The sequence below is a fragment of the Lacerta agilis genome, chromosome 1 (genome assembly GCF_009819535.1).
Source record: "Lacerta agilis isolate rLacAgi1 chromosome 1, rLacAgi1.pri, whole genome shotgun sequence".
NCBI classification, from domain to species: Eukaryota; Metazoa; Chordata; class Lepidosauria; order Squamata; family Lacertidae; genus Lacerta; species Lacerta agilis.
The window spans coordinates 22,908,988-22,927,787 of NC_046312.1; the positions used below are offsets into that span (position 1 = coordinate 22,908,988).

The following is an 18,800-nucleotide window of genomic DNA, read 5'->3' on the forward strand; positions in this document are numbered from 1 at the left end:
ACACTTCTTGTGTCATAAATATGCCTTAAAATTTTGGGGAAATGTGTTCTTTATACCTCTCCAAATTCATTCATGTATCTTCATAATCACTGATGAAGGAGATGAATGAATTTGGAGTGCTTGTAGACTAGAAGAGAAAATAGATACAGTGGTCATATCAGAACTGGTGGCCCTGTGAAAACATCTGGCTAGAAAACCTATACTGAAAAATCCCTGGATATAAAACTTATATAAAATAGATCCCTGGGTATAAAACCTGTAGAAAGATCAAATACTGGTGTTATATTAATTTTATTTTAACAAATCTGATATGCTGCTTTGTTGTTAAAAAAAGAAGCCCATCTTACATGGGGGGGAAAACACCTCATGAAAGCAAACAAGTACATGCTTTAATGAGCGGCTTACATTACATACATAATGAGCTACCTTTACATTGACCTAGTTTGCACGTAATGCTAAGCCATGGTTTATTCAAATACAGTGTATTGAACTATGGCTTTTTTGATACTCCAAACCTGTCCAGTTTGTTTTTGACTTATAAGCCTTGCTTTGTTTTAACTATGGCTTTGTGTGTATGTGCGAACTTGTACTCTTCTTTAATCATGGGTTGTGTGACTGTACCACCCCAGATGCTCACCAAGCTACAAAGGCATAAGGCAAGAACAATTGGAAAAGAAACAAAACTTTGGAGAAACAAGCCACGGTTTGGTTGCCTGTAGAAAATGCATGGTTCAGTTCTCATTAACTTGTGGTTTGTTAAACAAACCATAGCTTTGCATCACGTGCAAACTAGGCCATTGACTGTTAAAAATAACCATACACAGAACAAAATGTGACTTCTGTCAGCTCAGCCCCATAATGTCAACTTGGAAATAAACCCCAATGAGTTCAGTGGGACTTACTCCCAGTTAGGCATGTATAGGATTGTGGCCTCGATATATACAAAACAACATATGACAAAATGTCTGAATGCAGCAAATGATTGTTTCTTAACAGTCACATGAACAAAAAATAGAGAGACAATGCTTGCTTTAATCCTGAGTGGCACCTGGGATCTGGTGCGAGATTACTGCTATGCAGCACTTGAGTCTCTGAGTAGTGAGAGACTCCAAGGTTCCTGTGCTTACCCAATTTTGGTTTGGAATGAAGGTCAATGGTGACTGTGGTGTCTTTAAGATACAGTTGTACCTTGGAAGTTGAATGGAATCCATTCGTCTTCCAAATGTTTGGAAACCAAAGCGCGGCTTCTGATTGGTTGCAGGAAGCTCCGTAAGCCTCATTGGACTTTCGGCTTCCAAAGAACATTCACAAACTGGAACACTCACTTCTGGGTTTGCGGCATTCGGGAGCCAAAATGTCTGAGTACCAGGGCGTTCGGGATCCAAGGTACGACTGTATATGGTTTTATTGACACACATTTACAACCTCAGCATTAAATGGAGAGACTCATATCATCAACACCCCAATGGATCTTGCTTCCCCATTTGGTTTCCTGGGAAGCCCTGAAATCCAGCAGAGAGCAAGACATATATCTGCACACACACACACACACACACAAACAAACAAAAAACACTCTTGTTCTGTGTAGCAGCTAAGTGAGGGAAGGTCCACCCATTTGTTTCTATGGCACAGGGCAGCTTCTTCGGATAGGCTAAATCAAGGCACTTACTGTAAGTAGCCAGCCAAAGCCATTGCCTTGGCAAAGGAACTGGTTCTGTGAGGTTCCCCTTATACATTCTACCCTCACAGATACAGGATTGCAGGTTTGGAAGGGGACTCATGGGGGGGCATCCAAGCCACGCCCATCTCATTCATTATAAAGGATGTTGAACCACTAGGAAACATGGTCCCTCAAGGCATTTTTCTTCTTAGGAGTGAGTAGTTAAAACTACTTTTCTTTGAGTGATTTTTCTTATGCAACCCAAGTTGGACTTTTCGGGTTGAAAGAGTATCTGTGACAACAGGGTATCAGTGCCATGTTTTGCCAGGATCTACCCCTTCCACTGATCTCTGCTGGACTCCAAGGCAGTCTGCTTTTCAGTCTGCCAGGCTATCACTATAGATAATTTATAAATGCTTTTAAAACCTACAATACTTTGAGATCTGCGGATGAATACACTTCCTCTTTCCTCCTTTTGGCATAGCTCTCAGATCCCATGGGACTGTCTCCAGAACTGTATGCAAATTAATATTAATCATATCCTCTATTAGGATATTTTTCTAAGTCTGCAGAAGGAATTTGCCTGCCGGTTGGGGTGGCTGGGAGGAAGTGACTCTCCAGATCAGGTACTGGGATGAACTGCAGCACCCCCTGACTTAAGCTAGAGGAGCCATGAAAAGAACAAAACTCTAGTTTCTGTGAAGTTAATCTTGACTGGGACTTGAAGAATCTCCCCTACTGAGCTCCAACTAAATCAACCGTGTTTCTGTAAAGCTCTAAGTATGTAGAAATTGCTTTTGTGCCAGCTGTAGCTTATAGTCTTCTCCTTTTGATGTTTCCTGTTTGACCCTAAGGGAAATCAGTGTACTAAAGGATTTTTCCTTCCTTCCTTTCCTTCTATTTTTTTTTAAAAATAGTTTTTCAGTTTAAAATTTTAAAATCAATTATCCAACAACCAACATAAAAACAAGTTTCCAAAGATTCTCCTGAACTTCCCTCCTCCCCTTTGTGCATCCTTTTGTTAACCATTTCCTCCTGTGAAGAGAGCCAGTGTGGTGTAGTGGTTAAGAGCGGTAGACTTGTTATCTGGGGAACCGGGGTTCGTGTCTCCGCTCCTCCACATGCAGCTGCTGGGTGACCTTGGGCTAGTCACACTTCTTTGAAGTCTCTCAGCCCCACTCACCTCACAGAGTGTTTGTTGTGGGGGAGGAAGGGAAAGGAGAATGTTAGCCGCTTTGAGACTCCTTCGGGTAGTGAAAAGCGGGATATCAAATCCAAACTCTTCTTCTTCTTCTTCCTGTATCTTTTATAATAATCCACATCTTTTTCATCTCCATTATATCCAAAATTCAACATTAAGCTACAAGTGGTATTCCAATCCTACTAATGTTTCAGCTGTTTACAATGGTTTTTAAGATAAATTATGTATCCCCCCCCCATTCCTTATTAACATTTTCGTCTTCCTGATTTCTGATTGTTCTGGTCATTTTTGCCATTTCGGCATAGCCCATCAACTTAATCTGCCATTCTTCTCCGGCAAGGACTTTGTCCGGTCTCTGGGCCATTAGCATCCAGGCAACCTTCCATTCATTCTAGTGGCCTGCACAAAGTCTGTCTCTCTCTCTCTCTCTCTCTCTCTCTCTCTCTCTCTCTCTCTCTCTCTCACACACACACACACACACACACACACAAACATAAAACTGCATTCCTGCTTGCATGTCCTCTAATTTGTTCCATCGCTATGCAGTGGTACTGACTTGGACACAAACCTTGCTCTAACTCTGCTGGCTGATGTTGTGTGCGTGTGGGAAGGCTTGTTCTTTCTCTTTGTGCATGTGCCTGGAAAGCCGATGGGATGCGCTCCACAATTTGGAACTCTTCCCAACCAATTTCTTCTGTGAGCAATTCGGTTGCTTGCTGCAGCAACAACAGTACTTTTAGCAGTTCTCCTGGAGCATAACTGGAAAAGTAGAAGGGTAATTTCTCCCACAGGAATAAAACTACAGTATAGTTCAGCTTTAGCTAATCTGAATTTGAAAGGACTAAACTTGGTTACACCACATTTTGCAAACACATTCGAGTGTTCTAATTGCACACAGGCTTCAGAACTGCTGAGGTAATAATTTAACCTCTTCAGGGTGATGTCCAGAGGTATTCTGCTCTCATGCTGCAAACATTTTGATATATGAAATTTAAATTATGTTTGAGTCTCTCTCGTACTGTTTATGGCAGGCATGGCCAAACTTGGCCCTCCAGCTGTTTTGGGACTACAACTCCCATCATCCCTAGCTAACAGGACCAGTGGTCAGGGATGATGGGAATTGTAGTCCCAAAACAGCTGGAGGGCCAATTTTGGCCATTTCTGATTTATGGGAATGTTAATATGGAATGGAAAATCAAAAGGGTGTTTGTATTTTCAGATGAGAATTCTGGCCAACCTGGGCTTTTCATTTCTTATTAGAAACTCAACTGAATCAAAAACTGCTTTAAGCCTCAGGGCCTTTTGGGGGGGGGGGGAGGGATATAAACCATGGCTGCAGGTTCAAATCGAACTGAATCCAATTTCAACAGTATTGTGCTGTGGGTATAAATAGCCCTCAAAGCAGTGCTTTATTTGACTGCCCAGTATGAATAATTCCCTCTTAACTTCCTTAGTTTACCAAAATGATCAGTTCAGATTTCAAAGGATGGAAACAAGTTGGTTACCATATTTCAGTTTAAGCTGATATTATTATTATTATTATTATTATTATTATAGCTTCGTGTTTTTGATGAAAGAGTAAACTATGGTTAATGAGCTGCTTCATGGCTTAAGTGTAAAAGGGCTCCATGCCTGGGCAAAAGGCTCAGGCATATGACAATGTAAGAAGCTGGATGCTGTATGTGGATAGAGTTGTTATTTATTTTAGTCATTAGATTGCACTGGGTGGAGCCAGGAATTCCTGTGTCTTGTTCTGTCCCTGTGCGGAGCTGACGATTGAATACATAAGCTTTGGAAGATGCTCCAAAAGTGAAGCTCACTAGACACAATTACTAGTAAACTACAACTTCATATACTGTCATGATTAGTACCACTTGTGCATAGCAATTTCATGCTTATATGAGTGGTGAGACCACCACATCATTTCGGCTGCATTCAGACAACATTCCTTTCTGCTTTCCTGACAATTTCCTTGCCTGATATTTTTTAGCAGTGTGAACTGCATTATACTGTACAGGCTCTTCTAGAATATTAGCTATGGAGATGTTGCAAACTGTTGTGACTTCAACTCTTAAGAATCTGCTCTCATTGCTTTAGGAAGGTAGGGAGCTGCTGTTTCAAAGACACGTGGATTTTGTTTTGTTTTGTCTTTTTAAAGTCAGTGTGATATGGGGATTTAGCTGCATGGCTCCCCACTAAATGTGGTGTTTAAACACTCCACTTTAAATCTCACTGCAATGGTTTTATGAGTCCAAACCAATTATTCCCATCACATGGAGCTGGGAAACAAGCAAGTATTGAATGTACGATTAAGAGTTTACTGCACTGCTTGTGTTACCTGGGCCGCTCTGTGTGAAAAGGACAGCTTGATATTGAGGCTACCTCTCAGATTAAGAGTAAAGATTTATTCACATTTTCCAAACACCAGAGCTATATGCTAGCTAAATCACAGCCTAACTGGGCCAGTGATCATTATCCTCCTTTCCATTGCTTGCATTTTGCACAAAATCACCATGGTGAGTAGAAACAAAAGAATGCCTAACATTAGTAAAGGTGAAATGAAAAAAGACGTCATTCATTTTTCCAGCATGGTTATTTCTAATCAAGATCAATGCACACATTTCCATTGGTTTTCAGCCCCTTCCCATCACTTGCTTTCCCTTAAATGAAGTGGCCACCTGGAGATTAACATGTATTCATGTTGGGTGCCGAATGATTTTCACCTGGGCTGGATCAATGCGTTTAACAGAATCATAAAAGTGATTCAGTTAAATGCGTTGCAAACTTCGTACAGGGAAATCCCAGTGGCGAAAGATGGGACTCCACAGCACCATCTGGTGTCACTATGTTATAACGCATGCAAAGTGCTTTATTTTTACGAAGGTAGAGTCCCTGAAGTAAATAAAAGGGTAGAAAACGCAAGACAGATAGTCTTTGAGTTAAACATAGTTCTTTTCAGTTAGACCCTTCTCTAAACATTGAGCTACAGGAGACTGCCCATTATTAGCATGCGAGTGTGTGTGTGTGTGTGTGTGTGTGCAATAATTGAGAATGTTGTGGTTGTTTAGTTGAGTCTATGACTCACCTGATGTTGTTCGTGCCAGCAACTAAAATAAAAAGCTGCAGTCCATTACCTCAGAAGATTTGTGCGCCCCATACGGCGTTGGCGTCTCTAGGAGAAATACAAAAGGGGGCTGAGAGGCTGCTTTTGTAAAGAATGCAAACCATCAATCATACATATTTGGATTTAGCAACTGCAGTCTTTTGGAAGCATGGTCGATTTTATGGGATTGCAGTTGCTTCATATTTTAGTGCTTATACTGCATTATGTGTTTCTTTGGATGAGCAGAAACAAGAGTTGGGCACAGCAGGGGGTAAAATAATTCGTGAGCACTTCTATACCTGTCAGCAATAGGATCCCTGTCAAACTAAGGCTCCCTCTTGCATGCTATGTTATTCATGTTTTTAGCAGGTTAGGTGCACTGCGCACACAGTGACCACCTCCAAAATGAGGGTCTGCTTCAGAGGGGAGTTTGGAAGAAGGGTAGGCAGAAGGTACTGTAGATCGGGATCTACTGGTAGATTTCCAGATGATTTGCAATAGATCAGCCTGGGTTTCCAACTACCAAGGTTTCAAAAACAGCAATACTTGTGCGCGGGGTGCTGGGGTGGTGGTGCTTTGGAGATATCCTGCTTTGGCTTGGAAGAGCCCCAGAACTGTCCAAAGATCTTGATCTGGGATTTGTCTGAATTCAATGCACAACCCTACAGGGAACCGCAGTGGGTACAGAAAAGCTGCCCACTGCAGTCTCCTTTCGTGACAGAGGGGTTTGTGGAATTATTGCATTTGTCCCCATTGCCTCCCCTATGTGTTAATTAGTATTTTAAAGGAAAGCCTGAAGAGAGCTATAGATACAGATATATCACACGTTGTGGATTTGATGGGCTGTTTTTTATTGGGTTATATTTCTCCTGTTCATTTGATTTCTTCAAAGATAGACACAGAGCCGACATATAACCAGGGAAATTACAGGAGGGAATAATAACTTGCAGTCTTAGAAGCAAAATTGTGTTGCTGAGACCTGTGGGATTATTATTCCGCCCCCCCTTCCAAGCTGCTACCTGGCGATTGACTGCAACATTTCACATTCAGGTGACCTTTTCAGAGCTGAGGAAATGCAGTTTCAGCTTCTTCAGTCCAGAGCAATGGAGACGCTCGTTGGCAGGTGGGATTGGTAACTGCCAATTTTGCAGCTGGCATTTCCATAGGGAATGAGGTAGAGAGAGTTTTCTGAAACCCTGTTTCCTTTCTAGGTGATCTAACGTATAAACTTAAATAAATCCATCTACAGAAGAGACTATTTGAAACATTTGAAACATTTGTATCATTTGAACCACTATCCAGTATCACTTTACTTCTGTGGCCTGTGTTCTTGCCCTTCTACTATATTTATAGTCAGCATGATTGGAAGAGATAAGAGAACTAGTTCAAACCAGCTTCCCAGAAGGTATAACCCAAACAGTCATGAAGCTTCTGCCTGCTTCTCTCACTCAGAGAAACTTCTAGTAGCTTCTAGAATCCTCTTGTGTTAATCAGAATAGAAAAGATCTCCACACATCAGCTCAATACTTCATGCACTAAGAAATGCAAACTGACATAGCACTAGAGGAATTCCTTGCATGGGCTTCTGCTAGCAGGACGAGTTAGGAGAATCTGGGCCACAGGCCTGTGTTGCATTTGTATGTTGTTGTTGTTGTTCAGTTGTGTCCGACTCTTCGTGACCCCATGGACCAGAGCACACCAGGCACGCCTATCTTTCACTGCCTCCCGCAGTTTGGCCAAACTCATGCTAGTCGCTTCAAGAACACTGTCCAACCATTTCATCCTCTGTCATCCCCTTCTCCTTGTGCCTTCCATCTTTCCCAACATCAGGGTCTTTTCCAGGGAGTCTTCTCTTCTCATGAAGTGGCCAAAGTACTGGAGCCTCAACTTCAGGATCTGTCCTTCCAGTGAGCACTCAGGGCTGATTTCTTTAAGGATGGATAAGTTTGATCTTTTTGCAGTCCATGGGACTCTCAAGAGTCTCCTCCAGCACCATAATTCAAAAGCATCAATTCTTCGGCAATCAGCCTTCTTTATGGTCCAGCTCTCACTTCCATACATTACTACTGGGAAAACCATAGCTTTAACTATACGGACCTTTGTTGGCATTTGTATATTCAGCATTAAATTGCAATGCTGTAAAATTTCCTTGATTTTTATTGCCTTATCTTTCTGTAGACTGCTTTGAAGTGCTCCCAGGCAATGATTCATTTTCTCTTGGTTTCAGGAAGCATTGCATTAACAATCGCAAATAAAGTTTTGATGCTATTTCATTTTCTTTTGCAGAAGAAACAAGTGAGTCAGACCAAGATCCGGGTGATTTCAACCATCCTCTTCATCCTGGCCGGTTGCATCCTCTTCGTCACTATTCCTGCAGTCAGTTTCAAATATATTGAAGACTGGTCAGTTCTGGACTCCTTTTACTTTGTGGTTGTCACTCTGACCACAGTTGGCTTTGGTGATTTTGTGGCAGGTGAGGCATGTAATTTGGCACCCCAGTGTCTGGTGGTACGTTCTGGGGGAAGGAGTTCTACTCTGTTACTGGTATTTGGAAATAGACAGTACTTTGTTTTGATTCCCTCCCCTTAAATTTAACTGTAATGCAATCCAGTTGAGGGTAACCAGTTTGGAGGTCAGACACTGGATCAAGCAAACAAGAGTCAAGGTGCCAGAGGGAAGTGATGTGGTCATGGATGGGCTAGTGGGCAGATCCCAAGGCTGAGGAAAAAAGGCTCAACAACTTTTGTGTCTGGATTTTCACTTTTTGAAATATGGCAACCCTAGCCTTCATTGGTTCCTCAGTACCCTTTCTGGCCATTATAATGGTAGTGTTTCAGAACAGAAAACACCAGGACAAGCTGCCTATTTGGCACAAGGAGTACAATGCCTGGGCCCTTCTATCTGAGCCCCAGATGCAATTCTCCCAAGCACCTAACAGTAGCTCTATTTCCTGATTCAGTAGCTAGGGCTGCACAAACAGAACCAGTTTGTTTTTTTTAAGAAAAGCCCAAACTTAAATCCCACCAGGAGGAGAGGGAGAGGGAATAGATTAAGTCTCCCCATGTTTGGTAGGATTTTAGCATTTTAAAAGGATGGTGCATTCATAGCCCAACCCATCCATGCATCTTCAGTTGGACTGGAACCTGGAGGGGAGAGGGAATCTGTTTGTTTGTTTGTTTGTTTGTTTGTTTGTTTTGTCCTGGGGTAGAGAAAAGAGGTGCAGTAGTTAGTAGGGGAAGAAAGGAAATTATCTGGAAAAGGGAACTTTTCAGAATGCAGATGTCCTGGTGAAGAAATGAGTGAACAGCTGCAAGTCATTTGGGAAAATAGTAGTGTGTGTGGTATCCCCTGCTGGGAATCAGTAGCGTCCAAACCATGCATAAAAGTGAATGCAGTTTTTCCTATTTCACACATATTTCTTCCTAATAAAAACAGCCTCCCTAAGGACATCAATGTTTTAGAAACACTTAAATTCAAAAGTGGAAGTAAGATCAGAAATGATAGATGTCCAAAAAGCTGTTCTTCAGTCTTTGAAAAAAGGGATACACACACACACACCAAAGCAAATGGACAACAGCTTCTTAAGCGCTAGCTTGTAGAATTATGTTCTCTATCTTTAATAGAATTCTTGGCGCTGGATCCATCCCATTATAGAAACCTGACATTGGAAGTGAAAGACTAATGAGGTGTGTAGTGCAGATGTTATGTACTTGCTGGAATGAGAACACTACAATTCTGAGCCATAAATATCTGTTCCTGTCAATTACCAAAAAGCAAATGTACCGTTTCGGACTGGAGGTCAAAGAGAAGAGGGAGTGTCGCCCCCCCCCCCCCCGTTGCCATGATGAAGAGAAGATGCTTTGACTCCATGTTTTTCTGTAGAAACTCTTAACATAATGTGCTTCATATCAGTTGGCATGAGGAGGCAACAGTAGTAGGGGGCAGTATTACCTTTGTGCCTTATTTGTGGGTTTCTTGCAGGCATCTGGTTGGCCATTACTTGATGCCAAACGAGGGACAAGGTGGGCATTTGATCTCATCCAGACAAGCTCTTCTTATAATATTACTATCTTTGGTTGCAATCCACCAGTCATTGCTGCCACAAATTCCATTCATTTCACTGTGCTTTCTCAAGAAGGCCATGAATGAAGGATATACTGTGGGGAGTCATTGTGAAATGGCTCTTTTATCTCTTCTTCTTCCAACATTTTTGGTTTCAGTTGTATAAATATTATCAGGGTTTAACAAGTGCTTTGAAATGAAGGTGAAGCCCTGTGTTAAGATGAAAGGATGTAGGCAACTGATCATTTTGCTTTCTATGAAACACACTAAACTCTTGGTAGATTAGGCTGCAATCCTATATTCCAGGTGTTGGCAACATAGTGCCCATGGGGACAGTGATGCCCCGTTGGTCTGCTCCAATATCCACAGAACCTCTGAGCCCACACCTCTTGCTGCTCCCTTGGTGATGAGGTGATAAAATTGTTTAGCTTTCTCATCTCTGAAAAGCACATAGGGTTGTATTCAACCAAGTCCCACTCAGAGCAGACCAATTAAAATGAATGAACCTATGTTAGCCATGCTCATTAACTTCAGTGGGCCTGCTCTCAGTACAGCTAGGGTTGAATACCACCCATAGAACTGAATGAGGATGACACTTTGTCCACTTCCTCATTCAACTCTATTTACTCAGATCCCTTGGAGGAGTGAAATGTTTGTGCATGCAGTTTCTCTCCTCTCTCACTCTCTCTGGGGTGGGAGCTGATTGAGGGAGAGGTGATAAGAGCAGAGATCTAGTTATTGGCCCCTGGACTATTTACCCAGAAAACTTGAATAGAACTGAGTTTATCCATGCTTCCTTATATTATCAGTGTTGCCAGTCTTGATACAGGTAGGTAGCCGTGTTGGTCTGGCATGTCAAAACAAAAAACAAAAAAAATAAAAAAAATTCCTTCCAGTAGCGTCTTAGAGACCAACTAAGTTTGTTCTTGGTATGAGCTGAAGAAGTGTGCACGCACACGAAGGCTCATACCAAGAACAAACTTAGCTGGTCTTTAAGGTGCTACTGGAAGGATTTTTTGATTTTTTATTTGGCCAGTCTTGATGGTTTTCTTCTGAGATTTATGAATGGAATAGAATACGGAATTTGTAAGGATGGAGCTGGTAGTGAATCTTAGGACACTAGCAGATCCAGATCATCTATTAACAATCCAATAACATGTTGATGAATGCCACCAGCTAGGAGCTTTCTTCCTGTTGGCAGCTTTTTTTATTTTTAGGAGATTAACTCTTGAGACCAACTTTTTTTTAAGGAGACTAACTCTTGAGGGGACACGGGTGGCGCTGTGGTCTAAACCACAGAGCCTAAAGCTTGCCAATCAGAAGGTCGGTGGTTCGAATCCCCATGACGGGGTGAGCTCCCGTTGCTCGGTCCCTGCTCCTGCCAACCTAGCAGTTTGAAAACACATCAAAATGCAAGTAGATAAATAGGTACCGCTCCGGCAGGAAGGTAAACCGTGTACTGCTCGGGTTTGCCAGAAGCGGCTTAGTCATGCTGGCCACATGACCCAGAAGCTGTATGCCGGCTCCCTCGGCCACTAAAGTGAGATGAGCGCCGCAACCCCAGAGTCGTCTGCGACTGGACCTAATAGTCAGGGGTCCCTTTACCTATTAACGCTTGAGAAGAATTGCCGTATGACAAGTTCCTTCAATGCACCACTGTGTTCTAATAGCAATTGCCATCCAATAACGTGCCGGTTGCCTGGACCTTCCCATTGCTCTGTATTGACTATCCTGTCAGGCTATCTCCCCTTTGATCTTGAAAGAGCTGTTTGTAAAATATAAATGACACATTACCACAGAGACACAGATTAGTGGATGTTGGTAGAATTATACCAAAATGGCACTCACTGTGCTTGTGTGTGTGTGTGTGTGTGGAATTGTAACTGTTGATAGATTGTGGTGGCACCGGTTGATGGAAAAAGAAAATAGCACAGGATGAAGCGGCACCTCTGCCATGCTCCCTCCTTAACTCTGTGCTTAAATCGCCGTTATCTTGCTTTATGGCAAATTCCCACTGGGCCACATGTGATCAGAATAACCTCGCCGCCTCGTAGCAACGAAGAGCACAACCGCTTGCCCTTTGTTATACTGGGAAAGGGAAAGGCATCAAGCGATGGCAGCACGTATAGCGTACGTTGAGAGAAAACAGTATTTGGATCCCTGCCAGCAATTGTATGCTTTGGTTTTTATATGAGTCTTCAATCATTGCACGCCTGCTCCTGGACAGGTTGGGCAGAATGCACTTTAAGGCTTCATTGAAATGGATCAGATTGCTAACAGCCTGCAAGAGTGCAAACGCTCAGGGGGAAGTGAGAGGGATGTCTGGACTGAACCACAGTGCAGGGGAGGGGTGGCACATCTACATGCATAAATGTTATTAGGCAGTGGTGCTGTCAGGGCAGAAGCCAAGGGCCTTGAATGAACAGGAGGGCCCCAGGAAATTGCTTCGTTTTGAAGTAAGGTAATACAAATTTATTGTATATATTGTGGTGTGAGGACTGAGCTCCATAGGGCTATTTAAGTCCAGGCTTAGGAACATAGGAATCTGCCTTATACAGAGTCAGATCATTGACTCATCCAGCTCCACACTGTCTACACTGACTGGCAGTAGCTCTCCAGGGTTTCAGGTAGGAGTCTGAAGAATCTCACTCAGATCTACCTGGAGATACTGGGGGCCTTCTGCATGCAGAGAAGATGCTCTACCATTGAGCTGTGGTCCTTTAAAATTACCTAACTGCACCACTGATCTCAAGTGGGCCTTTGCCGATCTGTCAATATTTAGCTATATAGAAAAGGGGGGAATTTAGGGTGCAATCTAATAAACATTCAATATAGTTGAAACTTAATTGGGCTTCTGAATAGGCATGGAAAGTTGCACTTCAGCGCTGCAAGTTGGTTATGTTTGAAATCTGCCTTGCAATACAGCAAAAACATTTCAAACTCTAAACTTTGATTCAACATTTGCATTCCTGAACTTTAAACTTTGAAGACGAAAAAAAAAACACCCTTGCATAATGACCTGGCATATGGTTGCCAGTTGCTACCCCAATTAGTTTGAAACAGAGCTTGCTCTAATATGATCATTATTGTTTTAAGAAGTTATGAACAAGAAAAAAGGAAATAAACAAATGAAAGTTCCAATTTTAGTTACGGATTTGCAACAATTTAATTTGATATTCCAATCCCTGCAGAGTGCTGGCTGCTGGGACAGAAGTTATTACAGCTTGATTTCAAAGGACAGATTCGTGCTGCTGTTTTAAAGCCATTGGCATGGAGGAAATTGTTTCAGGAAATGAATGGTTGAAGGTCCAGTTTCAGTAACACTGTTGACTCGAGAAAGGAGCCACTACCATACCAATTGAAGGCTTCGTTCCTAAAGCAAAGGTTTCAGAACCGAACTGGGTGTATTTCTCAATAAGAATACTTCGGATATTATTATTGTAAGTCTGCCATCCTGCATCAGGTATGGTTAAGAACTCATCGAACCTTCACAGGACAATGTAAATTTATCAAGAAGCAATTTGCACACTGCGGCAAGCTATCACTTTGTAAATAGTCATTTGCAATGCTTATAGAATATTAGAGTTAAAAGGTACCCAAGGGTCATCTAGTCCAACCCCCTGCAGTGCAACAATCTCCTTGCAAAAAAAGAAAAGAAAAAGGTGGGCTGATAACAGTGACTAAACATGGTTTCACCCTTTGATATTTCTGCATTTAAATTCCTGGGTAAAACCAAACACTTTTTGTTTTTGTCTGTCCGTCCCCCCCCCCCCCCCAGGAGGAAATGCTGAAATTCCTTACCGGGAGTGGTATAAGCCCTTAGTATGGTTCTGGATCCTCGTGGGCCTTGCGTACTTTGCTGCTGTCCTCAGTATGATTGGAGATTGGCTGCGAGTTATTTCAAAGAAGACTAAAGAGGAGGTAACTACAGGCAAATAATAATAATAATAATAATAATAATAATAATAATAATATTTATTATTTGTACCCCGCCCATCTGGCTGGATTTCCCCAGCCACTCTGGGCGGCTTCCAACAGAAACCAAATACAACAATATCAAACATTAAAAACTTCCCTAAAAAGGGCTGCCTTCAGGTTTTTTCTGAATGTCAGGTAGTTGTTTATTTCCCTGACCTGTGATGGGAGGGCGTTCCACAGGGCGGGCGCCACTACCGAGAAGGCCCTCTGCCTGGTTCCCTGGCGGGTTTTCCTTTGCCAGTTAGTGCTGGCTTTGATTTGCCCTTATTTGTTCATTAAGTCTGTTGTAGAAGACTTGTACCCCACCTTCCACTGTTTAAAAAAAGTGTTCAAAATGGTTTGTATAAAATATTAAACAAAACATTTTATTTGTTTTTACCCTTATCACGGAGAAGAAAAGGCTAAGGAGTAAATCCTACACAAATCCGGAGTGGAGTCCCTTAAGATGGATGGATGGCATCATGTTTGCCGCCTCCTGGCAACTCCTGCAGCCAAGCTGGTGCCAAACATATCAGTCTGCTTCCCTTTGGCCTGCATTAGCAAGACTGAGAGGAAGGTCTTGTCGTTTGGGCAGCCCAGGACCTCCATCCACTCTACTGAGGTCACTTTGGTGCTACAAACGCAGTGGTTTGAGTTCACCTCCGGAGGCACACTCCATTGTCTCTCGAGACAGATGGATGCACCTCTAACCTTACTAGATACCCATCAATCTAAATGGAAAGATACTTTGTATGAAAAGTTGAGAAGTTTGGGGTTTTCTCTGCAGACCCTGATAGTGGCAGGATATGAAAAAGCTAGAAATATAGTTCGCCAACGTATTTGGGACGTGGAGTTACAATGCCACATGAGTGAAATGAACAGACATGCAGTAATAAGAGATTATGGAAGAGGGTTCTCTCCTGCAAACCATCTGTCAAAATTACAAACATCTAAGTATAGACACTCCTTCACCCTTGCCAGATTTAATGTGCTACCCTCTGCCCTGTTACAAGGCAGATATGAGGGTAAACCTTATGTGGCATGAGTCTGCCCATGTGGTTCACTGGAAGTCGAAACAAATTTACATGTGTTGTTACACTGTAGTTTCTATGAGGACTTACGGTTGACCTTCATTACACCGGTCCTACAAAAGTTCAAGAATGAACCTGAATCCCAATGTCTAAGAGCCTTGGTAGATGACAAGGATCCCGAAATCACGATCAATGTAGCCAGATTTTGTGTATCTGCCATTAGACGTAGGAAACAAGAGCTTCTTAACGGCTGACCCTTTTAACGGCAACCAGTGGGGGCATGCCAACATGTAATCTTAATTGCTGTTTTACTTGCACTGTAATGCTCTTTGTATCCCTCTTATGTTTTGCTATGTGATTTGTTGTATAAGCTGGAGCTGGTCTGAGACCGTTTTAATAAATTATTATTATAGATGGATGCCATCATCAATACCCTTATCACCATCCCAATTTTATTTGTATGCTGCCTTTCCACAAAAAAGAATCAGGCTCAAAGTGGCTTACATCAAAGAAAACGGGAAGGCATCTCAAAATCTACCATCGTTAGAACAATTTCATAATAACATAATAAAAAAACCGGCATAATGCCAAATATAACAACATACACAAAAACCACAACAATTTCAGTGCTATAAATATAGCAAGATTGCATTAGCAACAGTAAACCTCCCAGCAATAGCAAAAATAATGAGGGAGCTTGACAGTTTCAGCTTGGTCAAAGAAACACCTCTTCCATGTTGTTGCTCTTATATCCTGCATTTCTTCCGTCATAGAATCCAGGTCGGCATACATGTGGTGGACACCCATTCAAGCACCGACCAGATCCAGGCCTCCTTAGCTTCAGCAAAGTGGTAGCCTTGCATACTTTCAGATCATGCCCTGTGATGATAGATATAATATTTTAACAGAAGCATCAATGAAACAAAGACACACACAGCACAGATGGAATCCATTGAAAACAACCAGATCATGTGTTAGAAATTGCTAAGCAGGCAAATTGTAAGCCTATCTAAGATGAAACAAGGGAGGACAAATAGAGAGGGAGCCTGCCAGGCCTTCCTTGGAAGAGAACCCCAAATTTTAGGTGTAATCTCATAGAAGGCTCAGTCTTGCCTCAGTCATAGTTGGGACACAGAAAAGAAGCGCCTCTATTTAAATTCCTTTTAACATTCTTTCTGGTGGCACTTTATAGAGCTGCGGTATTGATCCTATAGGGCGAAAGAAATGGGACCAGGGATTGATTGAATCTGAAAGCACTTTGATGATCAAAGCTAACGTCATGGGGGAAACAGAAGGGTGGGTGCATATTTATTAACACAATGCAGAGACCTTCTGGTTTCTTGGAAATCCACCTCATGGTGTCTCTCTGTGTGTGTGTGTATTGGGGGGGGGAACCACACACAAAAGCCTGGCCCCTTGTGAAGAATCTCAATTTGCTATTTAAGCTTGGCGTAGTATGTCAAAATGGTGTATTTTGTATGAAGCTGAATGTCACAGCTTTGCCACAACTGGTCTCAAAGGGAGCTCTTATGCCTTGAATAGCTTGTGTGAAAGAAGACATTTGGCCAGCATCGCCTCCCGTGTGGCTTTAAATAGCATGAATGCAATATAGTAGGAAGTAGACAAGAGCCATTTGGAAACCAAGTGAACAATTCTAACTAGTGTAGCTTCCCCTCCCTGCACCATTTGATCTATACTTGCGGGAGTTTCTAAGTACCAAACAACTACAAAAACCCACCCTTAAAAAAAATAATACTATGATTTTTTTTCAGCTCTTTGTTCTTGACTTTTTTCACAGGTTGGTGAAATAAAAGCCCATGCGGCTGAATGGAAAGCCAACGTGACTGCGGAGTTCAGGGAAACGCGGCGGCGTCTGAGCGTGGAAATCCACGACAAGCTCCAGAGAGCAGCGACGATTCGGAGCATGGAGCGCAGGCGGCTGGGACTGGACCAGAGAGCCCACTCGCTGGATATGCTCTCTCCGGAGAAACGCTGTGTCTTTGCTGCCTTGGACAGTGGCCACTTCAAGGCTGCATCTCAGGAAAGCATCAACAACAGGCCTAACAACCTGCGCCTTAAAGGGACGGAACAGTTGAGCAAGCATGGGCAGGGGGCCTCCGAGGACAACATCATCAACAAGTTCGGCTCTTCCTCCAAGCTGACCAAGAGGAAAAACAAAGACCTGAAGAAGAGCATCCCGGAAGACGTGCGCAAAATCTACGAGACTTTCCGGAACTACTCCTTGGACGAGGAGAAGAAGGAGGAGGATTCCGAGAAAGGGTGTCACTCGGAACATTCCAGCACCGCCGTTCTCACCGACTGCATTGAGCAGCACATGGGCCTCGAGAACGGGATGATCCCCAGCGAAACCAAAGAAAGGGAACACGAAAACAAAGCATTACTTGAAGGCAGGAATTAAATGTGAAAACAAACAAAAACAATGACCCTTGACTCTCACGAACCAATGTTAATCTTTTATATACGTACAAGATATATATACAGATATATCAAGAAGACATGTGCCTTATACAGACTCCTAATTCAGTCTGATTCCATAACATCCTGGGATATTTCACTGTGCCATAACAACCGAAGTTTGCTCTGCCAAAAGAAATCACTCTGGAAAATGGCGTCTGCAGCTGGAATATTGACAATGAAAGCCTACGTGTGCTTGCCATAGAGGAACATCCAAACACCAGGTTCATACAGTTGGAAAGGCAAATAACACAGCGGGGATGTTTGGGAGCAAAGACAGACCTCTTAGAAGAGCATTTCGGGAAGTGAGGAAAGAAGGCTACCTTTTCAATGAATGACAACTTCCTTGCTTCTATCACTGCTGATTTTTTTTTTTTAACAGAAAGGCAAAATAACTTTAAAATAAGGCAGTGTTTATGATTTGGCATAGGATCCAAATATGATTGTTCTCCCATTTTGTATTTCAAATATATATAAATATATATACACACACATACAAAAATGGATGAATTAGCTTTCAGTAATCCAAAAATAAATAAATAAATAAATGCCCATGCACAAGGAAGTTGCCTGGACACTGCTGAAACACTGATGAAGACAACAGCAGGATATTCGCCCCCCCCCAGAAAAAAAGAAAAGAAAACACACAAAAACAGCACATAACAAATGGAAATTTTAAAAGGGAAAAAATGGGCTGTGGGAGGGTGAGGGTGTTTTTCCCTGCCCTTGGAAGAAATTCCTATTATAAACTGATAATCATACACTGGAGAACCTTCAAAATTTTAGGACCTGCATTGGAATAACCTTGCGCTTAGTTCAATTAAACAGTCAGCCCCTTGTTTTAAAATGTTCGCATCCACACTTTGTGTCACTGACGGAGTTTCCGTTGTAATGCTGTAATACAATGAAGACGGAGAGCGAAGCCTTTGCATGATGTCAAACATTTTGCTCTTCTCTGTAGCAGAAGCTGAATTTTTTAAAAAGTAGGCATAAGTGCATATACAATGTAAAGTCATGGGGTAGGGCAACTTTCAAAGCTCAGGACTCTGTGTCCCTATTGGTGGTTAGGATTTAGGTATGAGAGACAGACAACTTCCCAAAATACCACGAGGATGATGAAGGCGACGATTAAAAAAATGATCAAAATTTTTAAGTGCTTATAGCTTTAAGTGCCATTAATAACATCATATTGTGCAACTGTTAAATCACATGCTTTGTCGACTATCTTCCTGTAAGTGCTTTCTTTCTCATTTGTTTTAGTTTCTCTTCCTCCCTTCCTTAGAACCTAATCAAAACCTCCTTTGGTTCTAA

The 18,800-nt window shown here is 42.3% G+C and overlaps 1 protein-coding gene across 1 annotated transcript in view; it reads left to right on the forward strand.

Moving 5' to 3' along the window:
* The window catches only part of KCNK10 (potassium two pore domain channel subfamily K member 10), a 72,785-nt gene extending 54,952 nt beyond the window's left edge, over positions 1-17,833 (forward strand). Inside the window, exons 5-7 of the mRNA XM_033141627.1 lie at positions 8,251-8,437; positions 13,805-13,947; positions 16,813-17,833. Of these exons, the coding sequence (XP_032997518.1) occupies positions 8,251-8,437; positions 13,805-13,947; positions 16,813-17,433 (951 nt within the window). The 3' untranslated portion in view covers positions 17,434-17,833. The remainder of the gene's footprint in view (positions 1-8,250; positions 8,438-13,804; positions 13,948-16,812) is intronic.
* The last annotated feature ends 967 nt before the right edge of the window (positions 17,834-18,800 follow it).